This window comes from Doryrhamphus excisus, linkage group LG22 (genome assembly GCF_037039965.1).
Source record: "Doryrhamphus excisus strain RoL-2023G ecotype Guam linkage group LG22, RoL_Dexc_Guam_v1.1, whole genome shotgun sequence".
Taxonomy (NCBI): domain Eukaryota; kingdom Metazoa; phylum Chordata; class Actinopteri; order Syngnathiformes; family Syngnathidae; genus Doryrhamphus; species Doryrhamphus excisus.
The window spans coordinates 10,222,405-10,237,606 of NC_136378.1; the positions used below are offsets into that span (position 1 = coordinate 10,222,405).

Here is a 15,202-nt window from a genome sequence, read left to right on the forward strand (position 1 = left end):
TTGTTTCATCTGTGCGGCGGTAGAAGCGCGTGCATGTGCCTCATAACACGCACAGGCAATTAAAAAAACATTCTTGATGTGTCCTGCACTCATCTTACTGTGTGGTGATTGTAAAGATAATGTACACGTCATTGTATGTCTAATATATTTTAATGCACGACCAAGTCAGCTGTGGTGTCATCTATTGTATGGAGGGAGTAATAAATCCTTCTGTGGTGGTCCAAATTTAATTGTGGCAGGCCACAATCGGGACACACTGGATGTTTACTCAAGAGTAAAGAGTAGTCTCTGAGATGTAAATTCAGGTTATTCATTGTAAATTGATATATAGCGTCATGTCAGGCAACCTTAGATTAAAGTCTGGGATAGGCTCCAGCTCCTTGTGAACGTGAACATGATTGGCAACAGAGAGAATTGATGGACCTGGCTTTGCGTGAAATGTGTGGTGCACCAAGAATTGGTCAATCAATGTAAGAAAAAACATGTCAAGCACACTTATTCCAGATCCTTCCATTTCATTAACATCCAACACATAATTACTATAAAAACCCCAAGCTCCTAAATGTTAGTATGGGATGTCAGCCCATTCTCCAGCTCTCAAAAGAGCAATATTAGAGGAAGCAATAGATCAGAAGACACTGCTCATATAGCCACAGTCTAAAGATACATGATCCTCTGCTGTGGTCCATATGGAGAAAGAAGAAGCATTTGTAGCGAGAGAACGGCAGCATGAGATGTTGACCCTCATGTAGTGGAGCCCCGAGGGGTATGATGACACAGCAGATGACCTTGGAAATGCCAGCTCCCCTGCACGCACGCAACGTACTGTACACACAGTATTTTGGGGTATAGCGGCAATGTTTACACAAATCAGGGCACACATTGTTTACACGTGTGATTGGGGTTCACAGTGTGAGCTTCCATCCTTTTTATCAACCTTGAGGAAAACTTGCAGCGTTATCCCCCTCCCCCTCGCCCCGCCATTTCTCAGCATTCATGTCCACTCCAGCTGAGCAGAGTTCGCCCCCGGGAAGATGAGTGTGCAGTTACCGCGTTAGTGGAAAATACATTACATAATCCTAGTGGTGGACCACAGTGTGTGCTCTGTTTATTGGGATCACTGTGATGAGATTGCAACACATGGATTCACATGTGTTTTTTTTGCATTGTGGCTTTTGTGTATATATATTTTGACTTTTGTTTCCTCATGCTCTTTTCCCAACTTCACATCAGCATGTCGAGTGTGGTGTGACGGATTAAGTCTTTCAGGTTTGCGATGGGTATTTGCTGTTGTGTATGAGTCAGGGAAAAATATGCATCCACAGTGTGACACTTTGTCATGTCTCACATCAGCCATCAATCAACATAGTACGTCCTGAATGACTTCAGACGGCATTTGTCATGTCTTGTGGTGCCCCTCCTATGGTGGGCCTGGGGAGTTTTAGGGGGGATTTGTCTGCATTTTGCGGGTCTGCGTGTGCTGTTATCATGCATCATGCTTGTTATCTTGACAGACACCTACTCGACAGTTCAGAATCCAGCCCACCTATAGCTATGAGGTTTCGAACACATGCATACAGGAAGGCATCGACATTATCATGCAAATAGCATCTCAGTTGCAGTTCGAGCAAGCTTCAGAGAAGACACTTATAGATATTGTCAGGGAGGACTTTATCTAAACTTATAGCTCATTACAGTTTCCAGAACGGCATCGACATCTCCTCGCCAAGTTTGTCTATGTGCACTGTAATTGAACACCTTCAAGAATGCAATTATTCAACAATCAATACCTAACAGTCCACTGAATTTGGATATCCTTGACAGGATATTTAGGAAGAAAAAACATCACACAAGTGAGTAGAGATTAGAGTTTCGGGTGATGTATAATGTGAAGTTTCAAGCATTTATATAAATGTGTGTTATCCAAACAGCTACAGTACAGTTCTCAAATGTTGGCCTTGAAGATGAAAATCAAGTTCATGGAAAAATATGGAAGATAATGAAAAAGAGTGCAATACACACAAACGCTTTGAAGCATCTTTGCTGGCTTAACTTGATGCTACTTAGTGGTTCTTTTTGGCACCTATTGTTTGCAATACAGTTAGAAACATTGTGTTCTATTCAGAGAGCTTACAATGATATATATTGCACTAGGATTGTGCAGAGTGTGCAGAGTGGAAGAAAAAGCAGCATCATAGCTTCGCCGATTATCCATAAAGGTGATATAACTGTATCTGTGTGTGTGGTAAACTCAAATTAATGACACAGAAAGTTTTTTCATCATGCCACATAATAATGATGATGCAGGCAAATGCATTATTAATTTAATATTGAAGGAAAGAAAGATTGAGTGAACGGTTGTGCGTCATCACGCTTGCTGTGCAGTAATGTAAATACACATGTTGTGATTTTAATGGACTCAATCTCGTATCCAAATCCTATCAGGTGAATCTCAGGAGGCAGTTGAAGTGTTCCTGATGTTCCCTTTACAACACAACAGCAACATACCAGCTTCCCTTTCTCACAGCACTCATCTGCAGTCTCATGTTTCCACAAACACTCCCTGCTCTGTCTCTCACAGCGAGCCGACATGAAAACAAGGAATGATATTAACTGTCACGGTATCACAGAGACACCTCATCCACTGGAGGGTGTGTACTGTTACATTAAACACTGACGCAAGTTTTGCTCTCTTTTTACCTGTGTTATACAACATGTAAACAATGGAATTGTTTTTCAACCATCTTGTTCTCGGTGAAGAGGTTCTCTGCGTTACAACATCGACTGAGCTCCTCTCTGCAGTTTTATAGGCCGACAGAGAGGCTCCTTATCGAGCCGGACTGCTGGGCCTGACAGGCTGAAGCACAGACACACAACCACTATTAGGAGTGGATTATATATAGAACTGTAGGATGTGCACTCCCTCTCCCTGCCCATCTGTCTCAGTAGTTTTGGAAACGATTCTTGCGGGTGGATGGGAGAGTGTGCTGCTAACAGATTTTTTGCTTCAGATTAGATTCTTTTTTTCTTTTTATTACGACCATATTGCTGGTCATTATGAACAAATAAGTCAACATGAATTCATTAAGAAAAATAATAAAAATAAGACACCGCCAAGTCTCAAGAGATGTTATGAAATAAGCAACATTTTTCACACCAAAAGCTGAGGGGTTGTTTGTTGACTATGCTGTGTACTATAACGTCTATACATGGTTGTACCGACTTTGGGGCTGGTGTGAATGACCAAATAGTGAAATAGTAACGAGTAGGGATGTCCCGATCAGCATTTTTGGCCTCTGTTCCGTAAAAACAGGTCAACTTCAGAGAATAATACACAATCTCCTGTTGTAAATATGTAAACATCATAGATTAATAAAACATGAGGCTTTGGTGGACATTATGTTTTTGTATTGGTCAGTGTCATGGGTGAACGAGAACTAGGTGGGGTACTGGACTGGTCATATTTTTGTATTTGCTTAATTTTTAAATTGAGTTTAAACAGTAAATATAAACTTGTGTATTATGTAGTTCAGAAAATAAATAAAACAACATAATGAAAAAACAAAATGCATACAATCTATGCTCCTTCAGTCGGCCTCCTTGAGTAAATATAAATAAATAAGAAAATCAGACAATCCCAAAAAGAACCACTGAGATTGTGGTCCCAGATGGTTACTTCTGATGACTCAGACCTTCTCTGGTCAAGCTGACATTAGAGTTCCCTTGGGAGCAAGTGGAAGGTGGGCTCAGTGTCACAGTCTAGAGCCTTCAGATAGAAGAATGAATGACATTAGCGTCTTGACTCAAGCCTCTATACACATACAACCCTACTTCTTTCAACAAAACCTCTTAAACAACCCACTGGAAGTAAAGACAGGGTGTAATTTGAAGTGAGTTAACACTGGCTGTGGGCAAACAGAATAACTGTGTCCATTTCAAGGCTAATAGCAACATTCCATCTTGGACTTTTACAGGGATTTTTTTTCAATCTCCCTCTGAAAATAGCCTTCCATTGTTACAAAGTCATCATTGCACTGTTTGCACTGAATAACCTCAGTATAACAGGGTCGATATGGATCTGGGATCAAAACATGGCCGGGAGCAGGTACGGCTATACATAGAAAGAATGCTGTTTATTTTTATTGTCTGTCAGCACCACGGACAGAGTGTAGTTTGTGTGTGTTGTGTGCGGGGGAGGGAAAACAAGAGATATTACATCACCTTGCATACCTCGCTGATGACATTTGTTGCTCTGAACACATACTGACCAGACACATCAGTAGATACTACTAGATACTACAAGATACAATGAGATACTGCTACTCAGTTTTAACTGTCAAATGGATATTAATTGAAATATACAGAAAAAGCAAAGTACCAGTGTTAGTTTGCCTTTTGCCTTTTCAGCAACATCCATCCATCCATCCATCCATCCATCCATCCATCCAGTCTCACTAGGGTCTTTTCGGCAACATGAGCGTTATTATCTTTGTAAGTACAATTTATTATATTATTCTTGTCTCTACCGTGAGCCTTTTTTCGCTTGCTCTTCCTGGCAAACACAGACACACATACACACACCGTGTATAGATGGATGACACATGACGCCACCTTATTTATTGGCAGGCAATTCTATAACCTTGTGATCTGCTATTAATACGTACAAGCCAGCGAAATGTTCTTAATTTGCTACTTGTAAGTATAAGATGTACTCCCTTGGAAGCCATCAAGCCGCAGCACGGTAGAGTCCTACTTTATCACTGCAAATTGTAGCAGATAATAATATCACTTTTCAATTCTATTATGAACCAGAACTCCATCCACACATAAGTAGACTACTTGATAATATGTGCATTACCCTTTATCCAAAGAACGCTATTTGATTTCCACATGCAATTGTGCTGATACTAAGTGTTACCAGTTCAATGAAATGACCTTGGTTCTCCCTGCCCTTGCTTGGGAGGGATTATTCAACATTGATCTGACCAAATGGTTCTGTGACCTGCTCAGCATAAAATGTGTTTGCCATAGAAAAAGACTTTGCTTAAATTCCAGAGTGGTCAAAAAAAGCACATTATACAAAGCAATACATGCAAGTGACATATATAAAAACTGCAGAGCTCTTTACAAGTGTCTTCTGTTGTTCTTCTATATATATTTTGAAATTATTGACCTTTTTCTTTCTTTGTTTACAGTGATCAACTGAGTTTTATAGGCAGTCCCTTCAGGACACATTTTGACAAAAGTGTACTTGGAAATACATGCTTCCCAGGAGAGTAGTATAGCACTGAGGTGATTTAGGGACTGCAGACTGCATGGGAGGAATATGTCACTGTGCCCATCTGGTCTCCTTGAAAGTGCTGCTGAGTCAAGGCGAGGTAGTCTGTTGGTTGAAAGGAGGTGGGGATGGATGCCGGGGTGGGCCAGGAGACTTGAGGGGAAAAGAGTTGAACCTTTGGCTTGGCTGCGGCACACTGAGCTGCCTCTTTCCATATCAAGCACTTGGCTCTGATTCATTGACCCATCAAGGCCTCGTAGCCTCACCTGCTCTTTCTTTTGCTCATTGTTTTACTCTTCATCGTCATCATTCTCTCCACCTCTCCCTCTTCCTCTCTTTCCCTCTCTCGCTCTGTCCACTGACAAGCTATTCTTCAGCCTTCCGCTCGTACAGAGGGGTCTGGGATGGGGTCAGGGCCACCAGGTTACCATAGTGATACTCTGTGTCCTGATGTCATTAGTATTGACAGTGTGCAGCTGGGCCAAGCTGTGCTGGCAATGGGGTTGTTTACTGTTTACACTCACCTAAAACATTCATTTAAAGCTTCTGGGAAGTGCACATAGTATGTTGACATGTATTCTGTCAGTCTATTTTAAAGTTTTCACAATCAAACCTGTACGCAACAGAATGCAGAAGCATATTGTGAAGCAGTGAAGTGTTGGATGAACACCAGAAAATGACATTCATGCCCCCCCCCTTTAACACTACTTTGCCAGATGTACTATTTTTGTTGGCTTGCTGGGGGACATGTGCAAGATATGACATTTCCACCTAAATACTTAAAGCACAGTGCTTTTCCCATGTCTCCCTGTTCACTGATGAGCCCCCGTGCCAGTCCTCAGCTGGCAGTTTGCACCCAGTGTGGTGCTGGGCATTAGTTCTGCCTAGTGAGGCCTAGCGTGGATGGAATATGGATCTGAAATGGATGCTGACACATCACATCGAGTCAAATTGCATTTGCGGTGTCAACCAAGGACTCATGCAAAAGTGTTAAACAGCTTTTTATGAAATAAGTGATGGCCTCATTCATTCATTTACTGCTGCTTATCCTTTCCACTATGACTATGAGCGCTGTACACCAGCAGGATGAAAAGAAAACATCTGCATAAATGTACTTAATCATTCCAATGATGCTACAAACTCTTCATTTATGGTCTCACAATGTTATTCTTGTAGATAGATTAACGTCAAGCTTGATTTAACAGGACTAATGCATCAATTGCATCAATTTGTTGTAATAGGGTGCTGCAATTGGTTTAACTATGTACTGCTTATTTTGGCCAGGCGGTGGTGCTGTGGGATAATATACTGTTTCCCATGCCACTGTCTTTGCCTGTGTGTGCTTTCCAGTCAATTGGAAACAAAATGGGTATAAATCTTAAATGCTATATAATATACAGTACAAGAAAAATATTTACACCATGACCAGATTTGCAGTTAAATAGATTTTTTAAAATTTTGTTCAGTGGGTATCAGGATTGGAAATTTTCACTGCCCCTCTGAATTGAAAGCCTCTTGATAACTGTTTAAGTGTTTTGGTCTGTGGAAACCACTGTACGAGTTGCTGGCACCTTGCATTCTGCATGAAATCATTATCATTACCAACATGGATTAATTAAATCAAATAAGATAGCATCTGCAACAACTCAGAATAATGTCAAGTGAATTATAGTCACAGCCCCTTTGACTCCTCCCCTGCACATTATGTCACTATTTTGTCATTTCCAGCTAAAAAATACACATCAAACAATGTGAAAATTGTGATATTTTGTCTACTTATTTTTCTTGTAATATTTTGGTACTATTCATCATAAATGGACAGCATTTTTGACAGCCAGCCAGGATGATAAACATGCAGATGGACAGAGCACTGCCGCCAGCAATTCTGCTCATTTTCTATACAATGCTGTTTTTCTAACAATGAATCCCTGAGGCTACTTTGCAACACCGATCCTTTATGCCAGATCAATAAAATGAGCAATAAAAATAAAATCCTTTCCCAATGAGATTCCATCTTGGTGAGCCTGTGACATGTTTCTATTAAAACAAGTGGCATCATTAATCACCGGTGGTGCTGATCCACCTTCATCTCAAATGTGTATGTGGGTGTGTAATAAAAAGAAAAGTGTGACTTGACAGCTTGCCACCCTGTGGGCAACCCAACTCGAGTCTATCTGTGTTCCACGCTGGCAGCTGCTCTGCCAAATGGGATTTTCCTGGAGATTACAGCCTTTAAGTGAGACATGCTTGCAAGTATTTGTCTTTGTTGTTGACAGTGTGTGTGTGTGTGTGTGTGTGTGGACTATTGTAATAAAGCAGTGTGTTTTTTGTGTGTGAGGACCCTGGGCCGAGGTGCTCAGAGAACATGCTCTGCGGTCACATGGGACTGATTGGAACATGACTGAATGGCTGCAGGGGAAGCCTTTCTGGCAATGTGTCACCACCAAAGGGGAAGGTGGTGGCAGCAAGCTTCTCATACATTTTTAGCAACATATATCATGTTGAATACATGCAAGATCTTCGTTGTCTTGTGCACTGAAGAAATATTTGCCATTGTTGTAGCAATATTTCTTTGTTATTCAGCCACAATATGAATCATATTATTAAATCAATACAGTATTTTCATTCTCGACTGAGGATGGGGTGGTTAAAATGCTCCTCCTTTGTATTAGCAGACCTGGGTGGTGGTCACACCTCTTTAAGAAGGGTGACCGGAGGGTGTGTTCCAACTATAAGGGGTCACACTCCTCAGCCTTCCTGGGAAAGTCTATTCCAGGGTGCTGGAGAGAAGGGTATGACTGTTGGTCGAACCCCTGTCACACTGGCACATATTGACAAACAACCATTCACACTCACATTCATACCTATGGACAATTTGGAGTCGCCAATTAACCTAGCATGTTTTTGGAATGTGGGAGGAAACCGGAGTACCTGGAGAAAACCCACGCATGCACGAGGAGAACATGCAAACTCCACACAGAGATAGCCGAGGGTGGAATTGAACTTGGGTCTCCTTGCTGTGAGGCCTGTGTGCTAACCACTCGTCAGTAATCAGTACCCATAAGCAGTTCTCAGTTTCAAAAAGGTTGATTAGTATTTGATTAATTTTAGGCTATGTTTTCTTTTGAGGTTAATTGTTGTCGCGTCTGTGAGAACTGTCCACGGTCCTGAACATTTGCAGCGTTGCATGCTAGCTTGCATACTGTATGGGGAGGTGGCTTTGTATTCACTCTCTAACCTGCTTAACCTACTTTCCACTTGGCCATCTTTCATCTGTCCACAGCGATAGAAGCGGCGTTGGATAAACATAGCATGCTTAACAGCACGCATGCAGCTCGTCCATTCTTAGATGCACAAATTGTTCCCACTGTTGTCTCTGTCATGAACCTTGAACGCATCGCTGATCATTTGACTAATGAAACTCAGTTCCTCTGAGAACATGTACTTCATATTGGGCCCATTAACCCAACCGCTATAAAACATGTTGGGACAGGTTTGCGCCTTTATTGAAATGAATATGAGCTACATAAAGACATTTTAAGATCTTAATTGTCCAATTATGGAGACAGCTGTTGTGCTGCATTGCAATGCCAATTGAATTGCAGTTTCCTAGCAACCGAAGAAGTACAATGCAATGATTTTTTTCCCCCTTAAGTGGCACCATTTCCTCTCAGCAGGTTGAGTCTATACTTCCCACAAAACAAATCCACATCCACAGTGTGTGCATGCATTTTCACCTTCAGGCTAATCTATTTGTCAATTTGCATCTTTTATCTTATTGTTGTTGAACATTGTGGTGTTTAAAGCCCCCCAAAAACACTTCCAATCCCTCCGTTTGATGAATTCTGTCCTAGAATGTTCCACCCTGAGCTAATCATTGTACATGCATTCTTTTCAATTAATTCACTATCAAGGGAATTAAGGAGGGGTAGTTTGGGGGAGGGGAAAGGAGTGTCAGGGGGGAACAGAAATCCAATCCTGCTGGTCTGAGGACTCCAAGCAATGAAGCATTAGTCACATCCTGATGTAATTGGAATGGCAGCAAGTGTAAAACCTGCTGGTTTAGGGACTGCCTCTAGGCTGGATTTATTGCACTCTCCCAAAACCACACCACCCCCCTTTTATTTTTCTCTCTTCTTCTTCACTCTTCCCCATACCTCCCCCACACTGTCTCACACATACACCAGCTTCAGCCATGCATCTCCATCTGTACTCCATTAAGCAGAACAGTACAGTGCACTTTGTCTTGTTTAGAAGCTAACCAACTTTCCACTTTTTACTTGCACCTTTAAATATGATTTACACACTTGGCTGAGTAAGGATTTAATGCTGAGTAAATATCTCCGGAGCAAAGTGCTAAGCTACGACAGACCGCAGCAGGTGTATCCAGGCCAGGGTGCTTGGTCGCCGGGCTTTGCTGCCGCTCAGCCCCCTGACAGATGGACTTGCAGGGCAATCCTATTACCCCCATGTGTTGAGCTCCTCTTAATGCCAGGGTGGGCTCCATAGTTACATAGTTAATGGAAGGCAGCACATGCTTGGTGGCAGAATCTCATGCTCCCGAATCATAATAATCCTTATTTGTTTGATAACAAAGTGGGGATCTATCACACGGAGCTCATGCCACCACTGTAGGCATGTTTACATTTGCTGGAACACAATCTATACTGTTCAATGACATATTAAACATATTTATTATTGCAGTTTTTTTTATTTCTTTGAACACAGTGCATATATACTGTCTTTTTCACTCATGGGATTTGTAAATCATCTATATCTTTGACAATATGGCCCATTTGGGATTTGTGACCTTTAACTAACAGGGAATTGTGATTCATCAACTTTGGATGCAAGGATGACATAATTCACACAATTTCCTGTCAGTTCCTGTTGGTGTATGGTACAGATTTTTGTTTTTACTGGTATTTTGTGTAAGACCCCAATTTGGCCAGGGGCGGCCCATGACACGCAAAGGGGCTTGTAAAACCTTGGTTAGTGTCATTAATCCGCTCTAACCAAAACATACGGTACTTAAACCTGTTTCTCCCCTCAACTCTTTGCTTTTCTTATTGATCAGGGCTGATTAAATATCCCTTAATGGAGCCAAAGAAAGTTGTAAGTGCCAGCATTTTCATAAAGAAGGTGAGAAACATTATCGATTTCAAGAAATAACTCGGTGGTGTCTAAGTTGATCTTGCTGGCACATTGTGTCTACTTAACAATCACGCCTTCAGCAAAGATAAAAATAATCTTAAATGTTCATGTGTCCTTTCATTATTTATTTATATGCATTTAGAATAGGTTTATGCATGTAAAACTATAATTGTAAAACTATAAAAACACGATTTAACATTTTTGAGCCGAACTGTTTTTGTTCCTGTTTCCATGTAGTATAAAGCCAATAGGCTGCTAACAAGGACGTTTTCTGATAACAATACATTAAGGACACAGTTGGACACACGCGGTGCATTTATAAAACATCAAGACATATTGTGAGCGAATTGGAAAATGTATGCAAACTCAGACAACCAAACTCAGTTAACCGAAAAACACGCAAACCAAGGTTCCGCTGTTATTTAGAGGATCTCTGCAGATGTACACCCTTGCAAACCCAAACCACAGTAATAAATGTATAGTTAAATAAACGTATTTGTATGGATTACAGAGTTAAATAATCTCTGTGTGCTGTCCTAATAAAAAATGACTGAAATCGATTTGTTCCATTAACCTGCAGCAATCTTTAGTGAAGTTGGGCTGTCAGCGCTGATCTGTCCATGCGTGCGTTCATGCCTTTATATATGATGTAGGTTGCTTGGTATTCAGACGGCATATTCCTGCCTGTAGCCCTTGCTCGGGCATCCACGAGTCGAGCAATTACCACACATCAGGGAGAGCAATTGGGCATGACTAAAATATCATTGCCCTGTGATTGTCCCCACGTTTGGACTGGTAGAATCTAATTTAACCCACTTTGTTGAGGAGAATTGAGGACACGCTCACCAATTTCGGTACGCTCCCCCTTGAGCATTTCCTGCAAGAGTGACCTGGGAGACGTTGTAATGTGTAGATGCTGGCTGTCACTTGTGCTTTACCCAGCAGACATGGAATGCATTGTGGGTAAGGTGTGTATGTACACTGACTGGAGGTAGGGACCAATGAACCATGGGATGCAGAAAGTTGAGGTCCTATGTGAGAAAATGGTTATCGATCTGAGATTGCTTGTAAGCGAGCCAATTTACGAGGCAGCGGTGTTGTTACTGTGTTCTACTTCCCTTTAAGTCCGGCAGCCATTCTGTGTTGTCACTACGTGGGGGGTGGAATCAGATAAGGGGGGGTGATTGTCATATATTCAGAGACCAGAAAGGCAGCATTGATCTCAGAGCAGTTCCTCATTATACACTTTAATAACTCTGCCTATAATAAGCACCTCTGTCTGTCATACACACACACCCAACCTCTCACCTCTGACAAAAATGAACCCTTGAAGCATGTGGCTTCATCTTATTACACCCATTGTTTCACTGATTCCATTTCAATTCCATTCAGTCATGCTGCTCAACTGTAACTTAGCCGAGTATTTCTATTGTCCTTCTGGATCCTGTTTAAATATTGATAGAGATGGGAAACACCACAGACCACTCAGTCAGATCCGGGAGGTCAAGGATGGAAGCGTTTTTCTGCAAATTTCATTAGAGGAGCAAAGGACTGTGGAGATGGAAGCATACAACCTTACCACTGCTCCTGCAGCCCTCATTATTCCCTGCATGGATAATGCCCTGTAATGTATTCCAGTGGAAGTTGCAGGTTGATGGGGTGTAAAATAGCATGTGTAGGAAGGTGGTGGTTTTTTTTTTTTTTTTCAATGACAGCCTTCCTCCCTCACAGTCAGATCCCCATTAGAAGAGGAGAGGATTGGATGTGCAAATGGTTCTGTGGATTAGAGAGCTAATGCATTTAGGAGAGGGGGGTCCCAATCCTTTTATTGCTATTGCTGCTGTGCACTGGAGGCTTGACAAGGGGTGATACCCGGTCCCTTTGTGGAAGTAGAGAGATTTCGGTTAAAGTGAGAAGAAATGTAAACACCTCTCACATGCACCAAAACAGCCATCAAAGATGAAGGTTTGTGAAAGAGAAAGCACATTTACGTTTAAATGAGATCTTTGTAGAAAGAAGCGCAGACGGCGGCTTTACTAATCTAATTAATCAGCGTCTGGGCGGTTTCTGGTGCATCTTCATTTCTTACCAAACTCTACCAAAAGCTTTTGTGTGAATGCTTTTTGTGTTTCTCTGTGCACCGTACCGCACAATACACAAATAGCAAGCATGTGCATTTGAATAAACAATGGCTGCTTGTGTCAACTATATGTTATTCTCACCTGGTGGGTTGCAAAAAATAATTTACAACTATAAAATGCACTGTATGGAGTTTGGACCTTCTCCCAGCGTTGTGCCCTGGTTGACTGACAACCAGTCCAGTCCTCTTACCCAAAGTCAGCTCGGATAGGCTTCAAAACATGCTGGATTGATCCTGGTCTGGGTTTTTCTGTGCGGTATTTCCACACCGTCTTTCCTCCTGTGTGAATGTGACTCTGTGTCAGCCCCCGTCCTTGACAGGTGATCAGTCACACCTTAAGTCAGTTGGGACTCCAGCTACGCCTGTGACACTGAACAGGATAAAACTGTTCATGGAAGATTGCATTTAGTGTTCACTGTTATGAAAGCACCCATAGGTGTAATGCATGATGTGCAAAATGTAGTCCCCGGAGCATTTGCGGCACGCAGCTTGCTTTTTATTGGCCCGAGACATATTGTAAAGAGGAAATTAAACACAGCCTATATTACAATATTACACACAATACAAAGAAAAGCTCCTGTCCAATGCAACTGCAAGTGAACGTGTAAACCAAAATGGCTGACTACCAGTACACCTTTCATGATCTTTGTGTGGTGCCCTGTGATGATTTCTTGGCAAGTATTTCTCACTCTGCGGGGGTGTACATTTTTGCCAGATGGTGGAAATGTTTTGGAGTTTGTCAAAAAGGTGATTTAGTTGCCTGAATAGAAGCGAAGAAGTCGCCTATACTTCAAATGTTGATATTGACCCACATTGAATTAATTATTATTCATTTTGGGTCCACTTCATATTATAAAATTAAATCATAACTTTGATTTGATCATTGTTGGTTATAATTGTACTGTCATTATAGATACAGGAGATCATTGCAGAGTGTGTGTCTGCATGGGAGGGGCCACCTATGCTGAAGTGTGTGTGTGTGTGTGTGTGTGTGTGTTTGCATGCATGCCTAGTGAGTCAGCTCACTATCGCTCCGTGAATGAGAAGAGCATTCGGTTCTGGTCCACATAGGAGATATTCTCACCGGACCTGTGGAGGTGGTGACTTGGCAATGCGGAAGCGGTCGGCGCAAGCTTGTTGACGCATAATCCCGCCCGCCCCGCCGGCACTGAGAGGGGGCAGATCCATTCTACCTTGATTCAAACCCTGGAGGACTGATTTAGGAGAGCTGCTACATCTTCACAAGACATTTCGCTCATTTCTTTTCTTTTTTTTTGCATGAAGACGCACGGATTGTACCTGCGAACCGGAGAGACATATTTCATTTGATCCAAAAAAAAATATTGGCACATCATCACCAAGGCTATTTGATCGCCTTCGTTACACCGCAGATCTGGAGCCATGACAGGCGCCCCGCTGGTTCCACAGCCCGCCTGCTGACGGTACCGGGGCAGGATGGGAGAAAGGTCTGCCGCTGTCAGGATCCCGAAGCAGCCGATTTATCAATGGAGGAGGAGAGCGACACCCGGAAAATTAACAGCAGCTTCCTTCGCGACCACAACTATGCAACCGAAGGTATTTATTTCACGCTTTCGTGGAGCTTTGCTGAGAATGGGAGGGATGCCTTGAACACTACACTAACTTGATTGGCAGTAAACACACTTTAAATGGCATTGAATGACGTAAAGTGCAATACGGATATTGTGCTGCCAGTAAGTGGTGATGATGATGAGGTGGAGTCCAGTCATGCTATTTTAGGATAAGCAAGGCTTTAATCTGTGAGCACAAATCCTCCCATGTGCACCAATCTATCATGCTGTTAAATGCTTGGCATAAATTCTAAAATTCTCTTTTCTCTGAGTGAAAACCTGTTAAATATTATAATGGCATCATTGTATCATTTTTGCTTTCACAGAAAATAGAACCATTAAAGGTCAAATGTCTCCCTCACTTGCACACTGGGCAATGAACAATAGCAGTTATTGCAGCTTCAGGGCAATAATTGCTGCTCCCATCATGTGTATGTGTATATTTGTGTGTATATGTGTGTGTTCCCTGACCACACAGCCTCTTGATTATCTGCCTGTTAGCTCTTTGATGCTTAATAGTTCCCTCATGTTCCACCAATCAGCTGCACAGACTGCTTGGTCAACATAAAACATTGATTTACAGGTGAAGGCGTTCGGGAATCAAATCATTCATCTCATTAGGGCCTCTACGTATGTAGTAAGTAATTATGCAGATTGCATGAACGGATGAGCTGCTATGAGGAAGGTAATAGCAACGTTTAGGATTTAACTTGCAGCAATTAACTAAGTGCACCATATTGTCATGCAACAGCTTGTACAATAAATATTAAAAGTGTTTTTTGTCTCAAAAGTGCATACAAATTTGGGTCGGTCTTTAATATACGTCTAAAGTATCATTACATGAGAGTACTTTGTGAATAAAACATTTTGAGGTTGTTTTGCATGGTTTGTGAGAGGCTGCACTGAAGCTGCAGGACAACAAAGCATGAACTACAGGGAGAAAGTGTTTTCATTTAAATGTGTCATCATTGACCGAGCTCCCACATGCACATACTGCTAAACACACAGAGAGGGAGGCTGTGAAATGGGGGGGTAGAAGTG

The 15,202-nt window shown here is 41.9% G+C and overlaps 1 protein-coding gene across 2 annotated transcripts in view; it reads left to right on the forward strand.

Annotated features, from left to right (window-relative positions):
- The window catches only part of ppp2r2ba (protein phosphatase 2, regulatory subunit B, beta a), a 34,219-nt gene that overhangs the window by 1,675 nt on the left and 17,342 nt on the right, over positions 1-15,202 (forward strand). The window contains exon 1 of one of the 2 annotated variants that reach the window (XM_058063932.2): positions 13,931-14,147. The exons of the other annotated variant lie outside the window; for it this stretch is intronic. Within the exon in view, the coding sequence (XP_057919915.1) occupies positions 14,078-14,147 (70 nt within the window). The 5' untranslated portion in view covers positions 13,931-14,077. Of the gene's footprint in view, positions 1-13,930; positions 14,148-15,202 lie in introns of those variants that run through there. 2 annotated transcript variants of the gene reach the window in all.